General features: G+C 45.0%; 2 protein-coding genes across 5 annotated transcripts in view; one reads left to right on the top strand and one right to left on the bottom strand.

Moving 5' to 3' along the window:
• Positions 1–33: 33 nt before the first annotated feature.
• On the top strand, positions 34–7,099 carry EIF4A3 (eukaryotic translation initiation factor 4A3). Its single transcript, XM_018085465.2, has 12 exons — positions 34–231; positions 454–526; positions 1,328–1,394; positions 2,359–2,421; positions 2,887–3,019; positions 3,744–3,824; positions 4,125–4,266; positions 5,074–5,212; positions 5,692–5,807; positions 6,365–6,472; positions 6,559–6,686; positions 6,902–7,099. Exons 1-12 carry the CDS (start codon positions 66–68, stop codon positions 6,916–6,918), a joined length of 1,233 nt encoding a protein of 410 aa, XP_017940954.2. The 5' UTR covers positions 34–65; the 3' UTR covers positions 6,919–7,099.
• Positions 7,100–9,831: 2,732 nt separating this feature from the next.
• The window catches only part of ATL2 (atlastin GTPase 2), a 48,126-nt gene continuing 40,448 nt past the window's right edge, over positions 9,832–17,509 (bottom strand). Inside the window, exons 10-14 of one of the 4 annotated variants that reach the window (XM_029964845.1) lie at positions 17,422–17,478; positions 16,155–16,226; positions 13,204–13,635; positions 11,743–11,757; positions 11,145–11,643 (exon numbers count right to left, since the gene is read on the bottom strand). In XM_029964845.1, coding sequence (XP_029820705.1) covers positions 11,536–11,643; positions 11,743–11,757; positions 13,204–13,635; positions 16,155–16,226; positions 17,422–17,478 — 684 coding nt within the window. In that variant the 3' untranslated portion in view covers positions 11,145–11,535. Of the gene's footprint in view, positions 11,124–11,144; positions 11,758–13,203; positions 13,636–16,154; positions 16,227–17,421; positions 17,479–17,509 lie in introns of those variants that run through there. The other 3 variants (XM_018085462.2, XM_029964846.1, XM_029964847.1) reach the window with 3 other exon arrangements.

Below are 17,509 nucleotides of genomic sequence, written 5' to 3' on the forward strand. Positions count from 1 at the left end.
AGAGGGCGCGGGTCGCCGCGCGGGGCGGGGAGCGGTGCGGTGCGCGCGCGGGGCTCGGGGCGGCCATGGCGGGGTCGGCGGGGTCCGCGGGCGGCTCGGCCAGGAAGCGCCTCATGAAGGAGGAAGACATGACCAAGGTGGAGTTCGAGACCAGTGAGGAGGTGGACGTGACGCCCACCTTCGACACCATGGGCCTGCGCGAGGACCTCCTGCGCGGCATCTACGCCTACGGTCAGAGCGGCGGGGGAGGGAGGAGGGAGGAGGCGAGAAGAGAAGGGGGGGAGGGGAAGGAGAAAAAGAAAGGGGGAAGGGGAGCGGGGAATGCGGGGGCCGTGTCCGTGGCAGGCCCGCTGCTCCGTGGGGCGCCCGGATGTGGGCCGCGCGCCTGCGCCGTGCGGGGCGGGGCGTGTCGGTGTCCCGGCCCCGGCCCTGACGGTGTGGCCGCCCCCGCAGGGTTCGAGAAGCCGTCGGCCATCCAGCAGCGAGCCATCAAGCAGATCATCAAGGGCAGGGACGTGATCGCCCAGTAAGTGGGGCCCTGGGGCGGCGGGAGCGGGTGCCCCGAGGTGGTTGTGGGCCCTTGGGCGGGGTGTGTGTGTGTGTCGGTCGCAGGGTTTGGGGAGCGACCTGATCGTGGTGGGGCGCTGGAACAGATTGCCCAGAGAAGCTGTGGATGCCTCATCCCTGGAAACGTTGAAGGCCGGGCTGGATGGGGCCCACAGCAACGTCGTCTAGTGTGTGGCACCACGGCAGGGTTTGGAACGAGATGATTTTTAAGGTCCCTTGCAACCTAAGCCGTTCTGTGGTTTTATGATATGACGGGCAAAACGGGGTGAAACTGGCCATTCTGCACATGGACTGTGATCCTAACAGTTGTTAATGTCAAAACTTTAGTCACTGAAAAGAAAAAAGTGTGTTTTAGAGACAAAGAAGGATATGCATGCCACTGAAAAAAATCCTTTCTAGGTCACTAGTGGGAATTATTAACCTTCAAAATTGTATTGGCTTATCTGTTGTTCGCTTGAAAAGAAAAAAAAGTGTATGTATGAGAGATTGCAGGAAGTTAAAATGCTGGTCTGATAAGGAGTAGGCATGCCAGAGCTGGGGACCCTGCAATGGAGTGTTCTGTCCCTGGTATTGCAGATCTCAAAGCTGCTTGACAGCAGATCATGCTGTGATCACAACAAGCCTTTGTCAAATACACTGTTGCCACTATTGAGTTCTTTGCAATGGAGGAGTGGCAAAGAGCCGAGGGGTGGAATATGTCAAAGTTGCCTGTGTTGTTTGTCCAGACATCCAGAGTATTCACCAAACATCTGTTTTTCAGGTCACAGTCAGGAACAGGGAAGACAGCAACATTCTCCATCTCTGTTCTGCAGTGCCTGGACATACAGGTAATTTCACAACATGTGCTAAAAAATACTTTTTTACTAAATCAATAGTCTTTATCATAAAAAACATTTTTTGTTTGGAATTAATAAATGAAGCCTTACATTGAAATCTTTTAATTATGGGCAGTGAACCTCAGGCAAAATTCTGATTCTACTCTGTAACAGTTTAACTGTTAAAACCAGTCAAATAAGTTCAGATAAAGTCTTGTAATTATAAAGTTGGGTTTAACAGACTATTTCACCTATTAGAGGGCTAAGTTAATCTCTCAGTAAGCAGAATTGTCTTCAGACAGTCCTGTAGCATTATCAACCTGTCTGAACAGTTGCCACACATTGCACAGGATCAAACCCAGATTTTTGACTGACAAATGTTTGCTTTTGTTCTGGTCAGGGGTATCATGTCCGTGCTTTTTAAGTATTAACTTGAATGTGTAGATGCTGTTGAATAAAATTATGTTTTTCTGCGGGCTGGTATCCTCTTAAAAGCTTGGATTGTTATTCATTTGTCACTGCCTGGGGACATAAAAATGAAGGTTGTATGTTCTAAATGCAAAGATCAGCTTTTGCTTCATTTCTGTAATGTGCTCATAATATTTTTCAAAGCTGGCACTTTAAAACATTGTCTTGGAATCCTTGTGCAATGCAAGGTGTTTATCTGAATCAAATCTACAAAACTGAAGGGTTTTTAATTTGTTTCTATTTTGCAAGAAAAGTACACACTTTTTTTGGTCAGAAATTGTGTTGGAATGAAAAATAAGTTCTTAAAGAACTGCTTAAATGCTTTCTTGTCAAAAGTAACTTAAAAGAGGCTGTTGCCGTGTAAATGCTCTATTTGAAAGCCACTCTCTCTAGGCATACTGAGCCTTAATTCAGCTGTGACATTTCAGAGTGCTCTGGGACCCATAATCTTTTAAGCTTGGCTCTATGGCCTGTGATTAACTTCCATGTCATCATTTGTTTTAATCAGGTTCGTGAGACCCAGGCATTGATCTTGGCGCCCACTCGAGAGCTAGCTGTGCAGATTCAGAAGGTAAGAGCATTTAAATCCCTGTCTGTGAAGCACTGGCAAGGCCTGGGGCCAATGCTCTGGTGTTCTCCCAGCAGAGCTCAAAGCACAGCTTCCACTGTTTCTTTCTGTTCCTGAAAGAAATAAGAAATTTTCATCTGAGCTGTTTTGCTCACTTGCATTGTATCCATTACTGCTTGCATGACCGTGTTGGTTGGCAGCCTAAGGTTGTACACAGTCCTAACTGAATTTTTAAGGACAACACTTTTAAGGCAGCTGTGATCCCTGGGGAACTGGGTTCCCAGTGTTTGAAGACCTGCTGTTGTTGAGGTTAGGGTAACACACACAAAAAATCCCTCCAACTCCTTGTGCTTACATCTCTTTAAAAAACCCACATGGCTGTGGTTTGGCTGTGCAGACCTGCATCTCTTCACAAATGCAAACTTAGAAGAGCTCAGGTAATTAAACCATTGCTTTGTATCAACACAGGGGCTTCTTGCTCTGGGGGACTACATGAATGTCCAGTGTCATGCCTGCATCGGAGGGACCAACGTGGGGGAAGACATCCGAAAACTGGATTATGGGCAGCACGTTGTTGCCGGCACTCCAGGCCGTGTGTTTGGTAAGGAAATGTGGGAGGCTGCATCACCTCTAGCTTCAGAGCTGAGTTGAGTCGTGGGAACCTCCTTAGCTTCTGGGTGCTTTGATTTTAAATAGCATGGAAATTACATTTATCATGACACCGTTAATGTAACATTAACGTGAAGTGGAACAAGGTAACAACTTGCTGCAGTAATACCTGGAAAAGGCTAGAGAGAAATCAGTGGGGAGGATAGTATTTTCATTTTCTCTTTTTATGTTTTGTTTTTCATTGATGAAGTGTGTCTTTATATGGTGGCAGAGAAAAAAAGAATATTTTTTAAGGAGAAAATACTACAATCCCAGAAAATACTTAAGTATCTTCAAGGGGACAGGAGCCAGGTGTAGTTGATTGCCAAAGTTAGTCCACATATTCTGTGTACTGGTTGTTGCTCCCCCTTTGTTAAGTCAGGTACACTTGCAGCTGGTACCTTCTGGTTTCATTGCATGAAGATTTTAAAATTTACTATTGTGGCAGTGTTGGCCTTCAAGCTCACATCTCCTGGGTCTCTGAGAAGCAGACAGCCCTGGCTTACACAGGCACCTGTCGCTGGGAGAACACAGAGCTAGTCCCCACACGTGGAAAAAAAAAAAAAGCAGAGGAAGAGCCTGTCCCTGCTGCACCGAAGTGCCCTGACAGAGGCTGGGAGCAGTGTAGGCTCACCTGCTTTCAGAGCCTTTTCACCTTACAAAGTGAAATCTTACAGATATGATTCGTCGTCGAAGTTTAAGAACTCGTGCCATCAAAATGCTAGTGTTGGATGAAGCAGATGAAATGCTCAATAAAGGTAAAACATTTGTCTCCCTTTTACTTGCCTTCTCTTCACCTCTTTGAGATTCCAGGGTGTCCCAGCTGGCAGGCCCACTTCTAAAAATTGCTTTTTTCCAAAGTTAGACAATTATAGTTAATTGTAGGCTGTAATGGGTTAAACTGCATAATATGCCTTGTCTGATGATACTGATTAATGCATCAATTTTCATCTCATAGCACAGAGCCAGTACTGAATCCCATATCAAATTGTGAAAGAGGAGAATATTTGGGAGAAAGATGTGCTAAACTGTTCTGTGTGACTTGATTTGCACTGCAGGCTTTAAGGAGCAGATTTATGACGTGTACAGATACCTGCCTCCAGCTACACAGGTGGTTCTAATCAGTGCCACTTTGCCTCATGAAATTCTGGAAATGACCAACAAATTCATGACAGACCCCATTCGCATCTTGGTGAAACGGTGAGTGAGTTTCCTTGGAAAAAACAGGAATTCTTTCAGTTGGTGCAGCCCTGAGCATTTCACAGTATTAACTGATTATAATATATAGAGAGTCCCTCACCATTACCTGAGTGTTTGCAGACATGCTCATGTCTTGTTTTCCAGCAGAGGCTGGCTTATCACTCTGACTTTATCCTTGTCCAGTTTTGTGTGCTGCTGCTCGGCTTGGCTGCTCCCTTATCCTCCCCATGGATAGCAGTCTCTTCTTGTGGAAATCCATCTTTCACACTTATCCAATTCCTGTGCTGCCCAGAGGATTTTTGTAGGCCTCCTCCATCAATTTCCTATTGTATAGCAGGCCACAAAAACCTTTAACTGACTGATCCCAGATGTTCTTGGAGGCATAGCTTACATCTGGTGGTGTCACAGGTCCGGCACTGGAACTCAGGAGGAGTCACAGGAGTAAGTGTAGGCAGCCTGATAGGAGGAGTCTCCGTGTTGCCTGATCTCTTCTACTGCCCCATTTAGTACATTCAAGCTTCTTGAGGCTTCCCTCAGTCTCTTGTCAAGAAGCTTGAATGTAAAACAATGAGAACAGAAGTTGAAGCTGTCTGTCTAGAGCAGAGCACTTCTAGTGTCTCTTGAATGGGTCATATTCAAGGCCCTTCTTAGAGCAGAGTTCTCCAAGGACTTTCTAGAACAACTCAGACCTGTGCATGGACCCAGCAACCCACAGCACGCAGGGCAGAGGTGTGATCTCCGATGGAGCACATCCTTCTACCTGCTTTGTATGTATTCACCTGCTTGTGGTGGTGTTCTTCCCTACAGTGATGAGTTGACCCTTGAAGGAATCAAGCAGTTTTTCGTGGCTGTGGAGAGGGAAGAATGGAAGTTTGACACCTTGTGTGACCTCTACGACACACTGACAATCACCCAGGCCGTCATCTTTTGTAACACCAAGAGAAAGGTACAGCAGCCATCAGAGGGGAGCATGTCACTTTCTGAGGGTGACTCGGACAATGCTGGGTTAGTTAAGAGGTCTGGTTGCCTCTCTATTTGGAAATAATTCAGTAAGAGCACAGATTAAACATTTGTCTTTGGGATGTGCCTAACTTAAACAACAGGGTTAGAGGCAGAGCTGATACAGGTGACAGGAATTGCCTTTTTGGAGAAGTAGGTAAGAATGCGCTTATTCTAATAGCTTGTAATTCCTGAAACAAAACCACGCTTTCTGAATAAATGCTCTTACTTCCTTTCAGGGCTTGTGGAGCCCTGTATCATATAGCCAGTGCTTTCTAAGGATTATTCACTTCTGTTAGTTTAAGAATGCCTGATGAAGTGTCTCTCAGTCCTTACCAGCAATGTCTCAGCAAATATTCTCTGAACACAACTGATGTGTTTGGCTGTCCTGAGCAGAGAGTTCACCCGGGCTGTTTGTGTTCACAGGTCGACTGGCTCACAGAGAAGATGAGAGAAGCCAACTTCACAGTTTCATCCATGCATGGGGACATGCCACAGAAGGAGAGAGAGTCCATCATGAAAGAGTTTAGATCTGGTGCCAGGTGAGTGCCTTAAACAGTATTGCTTTACAGCATTGCTACCTCAGGGCGGGGTTTCTTTAGTGTGTGATGAGGAGACCTATAGTACCTCTCCTCTCAGAAAGATTTGTTCAGCTCAAATTAGGAAGAGCTCTGATTTCCATCTCTCCTCCTGTGGTGTTGCAGGGTTGGGAGATTACCACTTTCCTAGGAGGGATGCTCGTACTTCTAGGTGTAGAATTAGTCTGTTCTGTTTTGCTGAAGACATTGGGAGTTGCTGCATTTAAAATAAGGAAAAAATATTTGTGTTCTGTCCTCTGTATTTTAAATTGTTGGGAGCATTAGTCCTTCAGAAAGGTACTGTTGTTATTCCTTCTGCGTTGGCACTGCCTTCACTGAAGTTTGGTGATAGGCCATGAGACACCTTTCCATGCAGCAAAAGTGTACACACTGCTGGTGTGCTGGGGGCAAGGACAAGCACAGAATAGCAGGGAATGCCCTGTGCTGGAGACTGAGGGTTCTCAGCTCTCACCCCCCTCTCAGTTGGGTAGAACAGACCTAATTGTCCCTTCTCTTCGCAGCCGAGTCCTTATTTCGACAGATGTTTGGGCCAGAGGCCTGGATGTGCCCCAGGTGTCCCTGATCATTAACTACGACTTGCCCAACAACAGAGAACTCTACATCCACAGGTACATTGAGCCTTTGCAGGGGGGAGTGCTTCTGGGTGACTCTTACCCCAGGTGGCTCCATTCCCTCTCTCCGTCTGCCTCCACAGAATTGGCCGGTCCGGCAGGTATGGCCGGAAAGGTGTCGCCATCAACTTTGTGAAGAACGACGACATTCGCATCCTGCGGGACATCGAGCAGTACTACTCCACCCAGATAGACGAGATGCCCATGAATGGTGAGTGCAGCCCGCCCAGCCAGGCTGTTACCCTGCTGCCTCTGAAAAGAAAGGCCGGATACTTTGTTTTGCCACATGCCTCTTTCCTAAGCCCAACCCATCTTGGCTTCCCCTGGGAAGAACCTGGGAGCAGCAGTAGGTGTGCTGTACTGCTGGGCTGTGGCTCTCAGCACACCTGGTGCATACTTTAATTCTTCCATTTTTTCTCATTTCAGTTGCTGATCTTATCTGAAGGTCCGTGCTCAACAGGAAGCTGTACCATTCGGTACCCTCCATAATTCTGTTTTGGACCCACATCCTTTTACCATATTCCTGGTCATATGTTCTTGAGTTGAGCTGCACTTGGGAACTTGTGTAAATATTGTCTTTACTCCCACCCATGTTTTTCAATTAAAAATGAAAATTTACCATAACCTATGCTTAATTACTTTAACCCAGAATAGTAACAGGCAGGGAGTGTTCAGATACTGCCATACTTGGCTGGCACAATCAAAAAACACATTGGACACTCTGCATATCTTGGTTCATAACATACAGGGCTTCCTGTGTTCCACCCTTTCGTTATTGTTGTGCCAGGCTACCTGATGTACTTTTTAGTTTCCGTAACTCTTAAGGATCAGCCACCTACTTGAAAAATCTGTGGTCTGGCCTTAGCCTGCTCTAGGAGAACTGAGTTATAAGATAGCCAGAAATTTCCTGCTCTTTATGTCTTTCTGGAGCCAGAAATCACTGCACTGGTTGCTCCAGATTAGGGTTTCCCCTCCCAAGGAACTTGGGCAGGTACTTCCTGAAGTGACAGAACACATATCCAGTGTTGTTGCCTTCTCCACCTCTTTTGGCTGCTGTAGCTTGTTACATCTTCCCAGTCATCTCTCCTCATCTGTCTCCCTATGGCATTATGCTGTACTTTGCTAGCTGTAGTATCTTCCACGTAGCTTTCCTTCCTTGCTGTGCTGTATCCCTTTTCTGAGGCAGGAGTTGGCCAGAGCTATACTGCAGGCATGGGGTAAGTTACCATGTTCTGCTCTATGCTTTTGCTGTTAAATTGGTCTTTTTGCTTGCTCAGGGAGGACAGGGGCAGCAAGGCTGAATACACCACAGAATTGGAACAGCTCTCAGAACTCCTTTCCTGAGTAGAAGCAGAGTAGCCTCGGATAGAGAAAACAAGCATCTGTCATCTCCTTTATGCCCCCATGTATTCTGCTAAGGAAGTTTCTTAGTTCCCTTGTACCCCCTCTGTGCACAATCCTGATGCTTCTAACAGTACATAGGCAAAAGTTGAGAAATACTAATCTTATTTTACTAAGAATACTAATTGTAAGGGGTTGCCCAATGGAGGTGAGGCCACTCCAGCTTCATGCCCCCATGTGCAACCAGCAGCAGGGCTGAGCCAGCATTCCCATGCCTGTGCTCATGCCGTTCATACAGGTCAAGGTTCAGCACTGGCACAACAGCACCAACACCGACATCCTGCTCCTCTCCAGCTGATCAGAACAAAGGTCTGTCAGTGGGAAATACATACACAGGCTCTGGATCCCTCCAGTTACTGGGCAAAGAGGCTCAGTTCATCCAGTATCCAGCCTCTGGATCACTAGGCTGTTCCTGTGACTGGCACATGGACATGGCCCAAAGCTGTGCTTCAGTTGCTGGTTCAGCCCACCCTTGCACACACCCCCTGTGAACACCCTTCAGCAGCTGGTCTCCACACACAAGTCTATACCATAATTGGTCCTTGGAGCCTCTTTTGCATCCCACAGAGGGAGGCCCACAAATACAAATGGATCCCAGTTAAACCCCAGACCCTCTAAGTTAGCCCAGATCTCCTCGTCCCTCAGGTTGCCTCAGGAAAAACCAAACGTGTATCTGGCCTAGATTTAGAATTGCTTCAATACCTGACTCCCAGGCCCCTTGCGCTACTTGGTGGCTAAATCCAGCTTGCTATTCACAGAGCAACACACCACCTCACTCTTCCACTGCTGGCACTTAGACCTCTGTGCACACAAGCACATAGAATGGAGTCCCTTCTGCCAGGAGAGGGTAAGAAATGGAGTTAACAGACAAGAACACACACCAGCAACCTGTTGCCACATGACCAGCCCCTTTTATCCCCTAAATCAATTTCCCACACTTGCTCAAAAGTCACCTTGACCCCTTCCTTTTCCCATCTTTGGTCCCTCCCACAAAAACTGAGGGGGTTTTGAATTCATTCTGCAACTTGTTAGCAGTGTTCATGAAGCCTCCCCCCACATACCCTGTTTCAGTTCTCTACTAGAAGGAAAAGGTGCAGATAAAGCCTTCCAGCTTATTGTCCATATTCCAGAAAGTTCTTTTGCCATCACTGCAGGGCAAGCAGGGCACAGCACAGCCTCAGATCTGAAGAGCACCTTCCTGGAGAACACAAGCAGCAAGGGCAAGCACGGCCTCTCCAAGCCCCCTGTGTGACTCAGTCATTTGACTAAGACATTAATCACCAAAGCATTGGCTTGTTTGAATAACAGTATTTAATCTGTACAGTTTGAAAGAAAGTATCATAAAATGCGACATTCCTACCTCATCTTCAGCATCTTTCACCTGGAGCTGAGCCCTCATCTCCAGAGGGCAGGTAACCACCACTCCCCAGCAGTTCTTTGCAGTGCAAAAGTCACAGTGCAATTGCTTTAGTCCTAGACAGATGATTGCCCTCACTCGAGAGAGAGGAGACTGATGAAGCTCAAATGTTGATGAAAATTGTTACCATTCAGGAATGCAAAAAATCCCAGCTATTGCACAGAGCCATTTCCAACTGAAACTACAGCAGTTAATTATTTAGCTGCCTTTACACTCCACACAGTTGATACTGATTTAGCCAAGAATGAAAATAAAGCCAGTAACAAGATTTCAGTGATACAGTTGTTGGAGGGCAGAATCTGACAAGCAACTCCTCAAGTCAAGCGTGCTTTAGAATAGCAGGAGGTTTCCTAGGCAGGGAGGGGGTATGATCTAGACAGATGTCATCTTCCAGAGACAAGCATGTGAGAAACATCAGCTTCAATAGAAAGCTATGAAGTACAATAGACAATTTGTTCATATAATTGTCAGGATAAGTATTTGACATAGTTTATGTAGTAGAATACATACTTGAACATCTTTTAAAAATAAGCACAGATTTCATTTCATATATACACAACTGATTTTAATCATGTACTGAAAATAAATTACAGGAAATAACTTTAAAATGCAACAGAAGACAAGAGTTTCACAACAAACATTCCCACTGATTTTCCCAAGGGGGTGAGAGATTGCAGTGCTCAAGGCAGGTAAATATCACAAATATATCAAAAAACTTCAAATTGTTGATGCATTCACACATTTACATGAGCCACAAACATTCCTTTACAGGAACTGCACTTAGCTACCACAGAACCAGGTTTTGCCATAAACTACAAAACTTTGATACAAAATTGTATTTATATATTTATATTTCATATACATGCCCTATCTGTGATTTCTTAAAAAATAAAAACTAAACACACTGTACAGACAATCCTAACTCATTGCTTGGTAGCTGTAGGCAACATTTTTGGATGGAATTTCTCCCCCAGTAGAATTAATGGCAATATTATATACATGAAGGCTAAACTGCAGAAAAAGACAGCTCAGTTCCAATATGCACCTCCCTCGGGACCAGGTCTGCGAGTTCAAGGCAAGACATGCTCTGCTCTGACCCACTGCCTCCCTTACACACCAATCCTGCCATCAGCAGCGTGAGGAATCAACACATGCATCTGTGTAACACTGGTATAAAAGGCAATAAAGCAGGATATGTATTGTAATGTAGTGGGTGCTCTAATGGCTCCACCGACTGGATACACAGAAACACTTGCAGAGGTGGCGAGGGGATGGTGCAGAGCTGGGTACATTTGGTGAGAGCACACCTTGTGTGGGTCTGATCACGACACTTCCCTGAAATCAGCTCCTGCAGAGGACAGATTCCCCCTGTAAGCCAGAGACTGCGTAGACTCAAAACACTGGGGTTAGATCCCCTCTTCCTCACCCCCAAGCACACACATACACAGTTCACCGGGCCTATATGTAAAACCGACACCCTCCCTCCCACCCCCGGCGGCCTCCACGGCACCAGTTTGTCTGAGAAGCTGAGCACTGACAAACTTACTCTTCCCTGGTGATGGCAGCAATCTGTGAAGCCAATCACACTAAACTACTTCTACAGTTGATTGTAAACTTTGGTTTATTTTTATTTATTTTTTATTATTGAGTTCTCATGGTACAGCAAGCATGTCTAGGATGAGAGGGTAGAGTTGAAGAGGAGACGAACTGTCAGTCTGTCTTTAGTCTGGCATGGTGAGCCACCTGCTCGGTCAGGCCTGCTTTGATAGAGTTTTTTACAGACTGTCTCATATGATCCTCCATCAAATTATCACTCATGGGCTTCAACACCTGTGGAATGAGAAATGTGCAAAAGAAACAAGAAAATGAGGTAACCAAGGAAAAGAAAATATAGAACCATATAAAGAGATAAGACTTGAAATAATGAAAAAACTTAGAATGATGAAGTCTGACACAAAGTGGCATGAACTGAAAGAGAAATGAGTTTTGCTGCTAGAGTAATGAGGTTAAAGCAGTCACATGCTATTGACACAAGTGATACCCCTCCTACATAGCAGTATTTCACTGAATTCAAACCACCTTACAGTTCCTAGAAGATGGATGTGCAATTCCATACCCCATATGCAGCATCAGTCTGGTATGGTTACAGCATTTATGCAGACCGGCCCAGACGGTCCAGCTTATTGTCCTATATGTGTAAGTGTGAACACTTCAGATACAGAAAGAAAGTTAAAAATACTGGCTAGTTTTTCTTCTTGTTATTGTTGGATGAGAGTCGCTGTCGCGGCACTGATGTAAGAGCACGACGAATCGTTCGGCGTCTAAGGACTTCAAAGAGTTTGGAAAACACCTAAAACACGAATTCAGCTGTTAGGAAAAATGGCTCTTAAAACACAGCAGAAAGTCAATCAAGTTCAGAAAAAAAACCTGATTGTCAGTAACTGCTCACCTTCCTGGGATTCCTCTGAAGCAAGGAGGGAAAAGAAAAGCAGAGATTCAGAAAAATCAATAGCAAGAACATGGTATCTAATCAGAGCGACTTAGGCAGGACCTGCAGTGCTTTACATATTGTTGGTGATGTGCAGCTGTAACAGCAACACCAGTGAGCTCTTTTGGAGATCACCTTCCTCCAGACCACAAATAGCAAGCTCCTGTCAGCATAAGCCAAGTTTTCCCCCTTCCAGGGAAGGTAACAGTCAAATCAAGCCTTATATGCTCTGGGTAACCTGCAGCAGCAGCTGCACTCAGCAAGTATTACACATAAAACTGACACCTTCCACTTTTCTTGAAGTGCTCTTCAGCCCCAAGCTCCAAAGCAAGGAGCTACAGTAGTACTGGAGAGCCTCAATTTTAATCACTACTTCGGGGTGTCGCTCAAGGTGTTGTACCCTGATGCTCAGTTCCCTCCCACTATTAAAGATACACTTTTTCTGCTGCAGTGTAACTCACAACCTTACTGGGAACCCCACTGGGTTTCTCAGACAGGTCTAGCATAGCACTGCCTAGGATCAACCTTGAACACGGGAATTTTTCAGCTGTAGAAGTGTCTGTACAGAAGGCTCCAGTTAGTTATTTGCTCATGCCTCATAGGACACACTCAAATGTCATCCCAGATAAGCTCAGTGAGGCCTTTATTTCTAGTAACAGCACCAAAGTGTTTCCCTTCTACTGGCACTGGACACAGCTAGTCGAAATGCTCCAGAAACTACTTACAAGAGTTGGTCAGGAATTCTCTACATTGGCCTTAGTGGTACAGCTGTGTCAAATGAATTCAGGCAGTAAAATCTCAGTGCAGAAAGTTTTCTGCTCCAGCTCTGGTGCTATTAGACTCATGTCTTTTCTTTCAGGACTTTGTCTGTTAGGCATTGCTTGCGATCAGCAGTTGCACCCACTGAAGTTGTCACAGACAGCACAAATCTTCCTGAAGGAAGAAACCCGCTGTAGCCCCCTTGCAGCAGCTGCCGCGAGTCATCACCCAGCCACTTCTCTCCAAGGACTAGTCAGCCCTTCAGCATCGCATCAGGTGAGGAGGGCAGTGTTTTGCCTTTCCCATTTCTTGCACCATCTGAGATATTTTATCCACCACATCTATAGTTTATCTATACCTTTTTAAAGAGAATTCCTTGCTCTGAAAAAGTAACAAGGAAGAGTCCCTCCACTCTACCATCCAAGCACCTACTAAGGCCTTTAAGTGACACTTCTTTTATAAGATCCTAACCTTGTTTAACATTCTTTGTGTGCGGCATCTCCTCCTGAAGAGAGCAGTCACACTTCCGAGCAGAATTCCCTTTTGGCAGCACTAGCATTCTCCGTTAGGCCTAGACCAGCTTTTTACTCGCAGCACTAAACAGAAACTGTTTGGTATGTCTGCTCAAGAAAGGAAGATTTTGCAATAAAAACAGATACCAACCTGTTCCCATATAGCTTCAGCAATCTGATCGATGGCTGTTCCAACTTCTCTGAATTCCCCAGAGTACTTAACGTATGCCCACGTACAAAACGATATAAGAGCCATCCCCAGCACGAGATTACACAGGGTAGCTATGGAGTTCATACCGAGGAACCCAGTCAGTCCTGAGATTATATACATGGCAAACATGACTGCAAATAGAGTGGCAGGGGTACGAGCAGCATAAAAGATGTTTTTGCCATCGTTGTGCTTCACAAAGTTTGCATAGATCTCATCGATTTCCACTTCAAGTTGTTCCTGGTAGCGCCGACAGAACTCCTCCCCTCCCATCTTCTTCACGGAGCAGAACTGCCTGATAGCAGTCTCTCTGAAATCCTGGTGCTTCCGCTCGAGGTCCGATGGGGCAATGTAAGGCTTATCTCCCCCACAAATCTGTTGGAGTAATCAGAGATCAGAGAATCACACCCTCGGTATCTTCCGCTGTACAGAAAGCGGAGCTCCCCTTCTCTCTGCCCTTCTCCCAGGCCAGCACCAGACTGCCCCCAGCAGCTCTCTTGGCTCTGTAAGCTCATGGTCTGCCTAGTGAAGCAGCTAAAGGTACTTTGCACCCTAGCACAGCAGGAACCTTACCTGTCCAACCACACATAGAGCTATAGCACATGACTGAACTCATACTTTCACTGTTCCAAGCCCAGAAGGATAGGACAACAGCCACATGCACATTCCCACTACGAAAAAGTGAAATGAAGGAACACCAAGGGGCAGAGAAAACTTGACTTGAGGAAGGTTTAGGACTACTCTGAAGGCCACAAGCCATCTTTTTACTCCTGGTCACCCATCTCAGTGAGAGAGTCAGTGCAGAACTCGGACAAACAGGTAGATTCTGCCCACTCAACAAGTGTATTCCTGTTTATTGCTGCCACTAGTAGGCTCCAAGGAACTTAGCAGGGGATACAAATTAACAAGAATTAGCTGCTGCCATCACTAGCCTATTCTTCCCTAGGTTGTCCTCTCTGCTTGATTCTGATCAACTTGTGCGAGTACATCCCTGCTTAGGGGACAAGACCAGGGACTCAAATGGATATGTGATGTGGACACCACCATCTTCCTCTCCCTGAATCAGCACGGGTATGAAAATGGTTAGACCCCAAGGACTTATACTCTGTTTACCCAGGCCATCGGACACACATACAGCAGATCAGCTCCAGCTCCTCCCGACCCTCACAGTTAGGCTGTGTCTAAGAACTGGTAATTCTTTCCACATAATGTCAAACAACAGCCTTCCCTTTCCTGCCTCCAAGTACTGCTTGTCATCTCGTGTCCTGAGTGCAGCAACAACTTTAACTTTCTTTGCTGCTATCCTTTCAGCAGGATCACTTTCTCAGAGTACAGCATCCACTCTCTACCTCATTAGATGCATGGCTTCACTGACAAGCTCCTTCAAGGCGAACATCACTGTCAAGACCCTGACACCTCCACTCTGCCCTTTGCTCAAGTTTAACAAGCACGTCTCTGATTTTTCCCATATTGAAGTCCTCCATGTCCAGGAAAACTCTCTGGAAAATGGCCACTAGTCTCATTCTTCAAAACAGTCTTTTCACATTGCCCAGAGTGTGTTAAACACCACAAGCCGCTGAGGGGTCAAGAGGGCACCACACAAATAACTGTCACTGTTTCCTTACACCGTGTGACTGCACCTGTTGTTCCTTACATTTCAGGCCATTAGGGGGACAGTATTTTGGTTATGCACACTCAGCAAAGGAGGGCTTTGGTTCATGAGGACAACTCAGAAGCTACAATAAGAACTATCTTTACATAATCAAGTCTTAAATCCAAAGAGTTCCCGCTTCTGTTCTTAAAAATAGAAGTTTCAGAGCTGTGTCACGTTAAGAACATCATATGAGACATCTGGATGAAAAATGATTCCAGACACTTGTACATATCTCTATGGTGGTATAAAAATATACAGTACTGGGGAACATTACTATGGAAACAAAGTCTGTTTAAAAGAACATCTGTTCCTGTTTGTTCCCTGCTCCAAGTAAGAAACCTTACAACTACAGTATCTCAACAACCATTGAGATTCAAGGCAGGAAGGGAGACTCGACATTTATTATAAAACAACACAAGTACTATATCAAGACACTTTCCAAAATGGAAACAAAGGAGTCTCTCTAAACCAGAAGAATGTTCTCAAAACTGCCTGCTAACAACTGGAATTGGCTTGTCTGCCAGTAGCATTAGGTCTTACTCTAATTTCAAAATGGAAACCTACTTGAGTAATTAAGGCCAGAATTAACCTAGTTAATGGGGAGCTATGTTTGTAGCACGTTATCACATATACTGTTTTTTTCTGGTTATAGTTTCACAATAAGCACAGTCCTGTTAACCTTCACGAGATATGTAATTGTTTTCAGAATTTCCTATGATAAAACCTTGCATAATGCTATACTGAAGAATGAAATCCATCCAGTCATTCAGCTTAGAATAGTACAGTCACCATCTTCAAGAGCAGAAACAAGTAGGAAATTACATTTACATGTTTTTCAAACTAATTCTTGTATTTCAAGGGTTTTTTTAAAACTTCAGAATCATATTAATCCTTGCGTTTTACAGCTAACGAATGACCACAATTCAGAAGCGTGAGACTACAGAAGTACAATTGTGCAACTCTGGCCCAACAAATATCTCCTCACCTGCTTGCCCACTGCATGCCACAGGATTTTAAGATGCCTGTCAAGAGCTGTAGAGGCAACTAACAGGTGGTATTTAGGAAATACATCCATTCCCACACCTCCCCAGCCTGAGAGATCGCACTCAGAGCAGAGTGCAGAAAACACACGAGCCCTGAGCTTCTCTCCTCAATTAACGTGCTCACAACCAGAGTGCAACAGGAAAACCCAAGGCCTGTATTTGCATGTAGGTGTTTAGAAAAGGTTGTGTCCCCATACCTGCTCCATGCCTTTACTGTACAAGTCTTTTGCTCCCGCCACAGCAGCAAGATTGTTCGCCTCAGCCGTTGCCTGGAAAACATCGAGCACTGTGTCATCACACCATGGCCAGGCAGTTACAATGTCAACATACCCCTGCCCAACCTCCAGAGCTTCTGAGGGCCAGGAAAAGGCCACACTAAAATAAGTGGCAATATACATCAAAACATATTACTGCCTAGGAGGATGTTTTCTTCAGCTTTCTAGTACACCTGCAAACCAACCCCAATTCGCTTGTACAGGTTTTTCATCATGAACAACCTCTTCTGAATGCTCTATTGTTAATAAGCACATAAGGGTCACATGTTAACCTGTGAGGAAAGAAGGAAGGTGGTATTATTTCTGCATTATATAGGTATGGTTCTGGTGTCAACTGTAAATGTCAATTTTGTTAGAATTTCAGGCCTATTTTCAACCTGTGTCACGTCAGGAACAATTACTGCAGTTAATGCTGTATGTCCCAGATACATTTATGGTATGATAAGTACAGAAAATAATAGTAGCCTTTGTTTCATTGTGATGAGTTTTCTGAACTCCCAAAAAAGTCTAAAGATTTTGTTCCTTGAAGGACAAGAAAACACCCAGAACAGTCAGGTCTTAGTGAAGTGACACAGGAAGCTTAAAAAAACCCCAACAACCCCAGTCTTACAAACACAAAATGGTTAAAACTGACCATAAAGCCCACTCTTCGCTGAAAGCTCTTCATCCCAAACAATTCAAGGGTTCAAAACAGAGCTTTATACAATTATTTTGTTTTCAGATTGCTTTAAAGATGATTACATCCTCTTTGGATCAACTCAGAAAAGGAGCCTCAATGCAGTCATCCAATCTAACAAACCCAACACAGAGTGGTCCAATGCTGTGAGACAGTAGCTACATTACTATAAAGCCTTCTCCACTTCATCTGCTGCATCTGAGACTAAATGCCCTCTGAATACAGCGTGAAAGATACCAACAAAACAGCAAGTTACAGGAAACTTGGGCTTAGAAACCAAAGCAGCTAAAAACCCCAGCCAACCAGATAGACCCCTGCTCCATTTGCCTAACAAAACAGAGGGAAGACACAAATGTGTACTCAAGCCTTACAGTTCAGATGGCTCTCAAAGAACTTCAACAACTACAGCTGTGTGTGGGAGCTTCGGACCTGCAGCAGTCATGAACTTCAGTTGCAAAGAACTTACAAAGTACACATCATCTAATCAGATTATTTGAAAGAAAAATAAAATACCTGTAGCATAGATTTCGGATGAGGTAGCTCCTCTCCTTGATAGATTTTAATGTAAGCCTGATAGGGACAAAAAAAAAAAAAAGAAAAG

This window comes from Manacus vitellinus, unplaced genomic scaffold (assembly GCF_001715985.3).
Source record: "Manacus vitellinus isolate BGI_N305 unplaced genomic scaffold, ASM171598v3 scaffold_81_pilon, whole genome shotgun sequence".
NCBI lineage: Eukaryota > Metazoa > Chordata > Aves > Passeriformes > Pipridae > Manacus > Manacus vitellinus.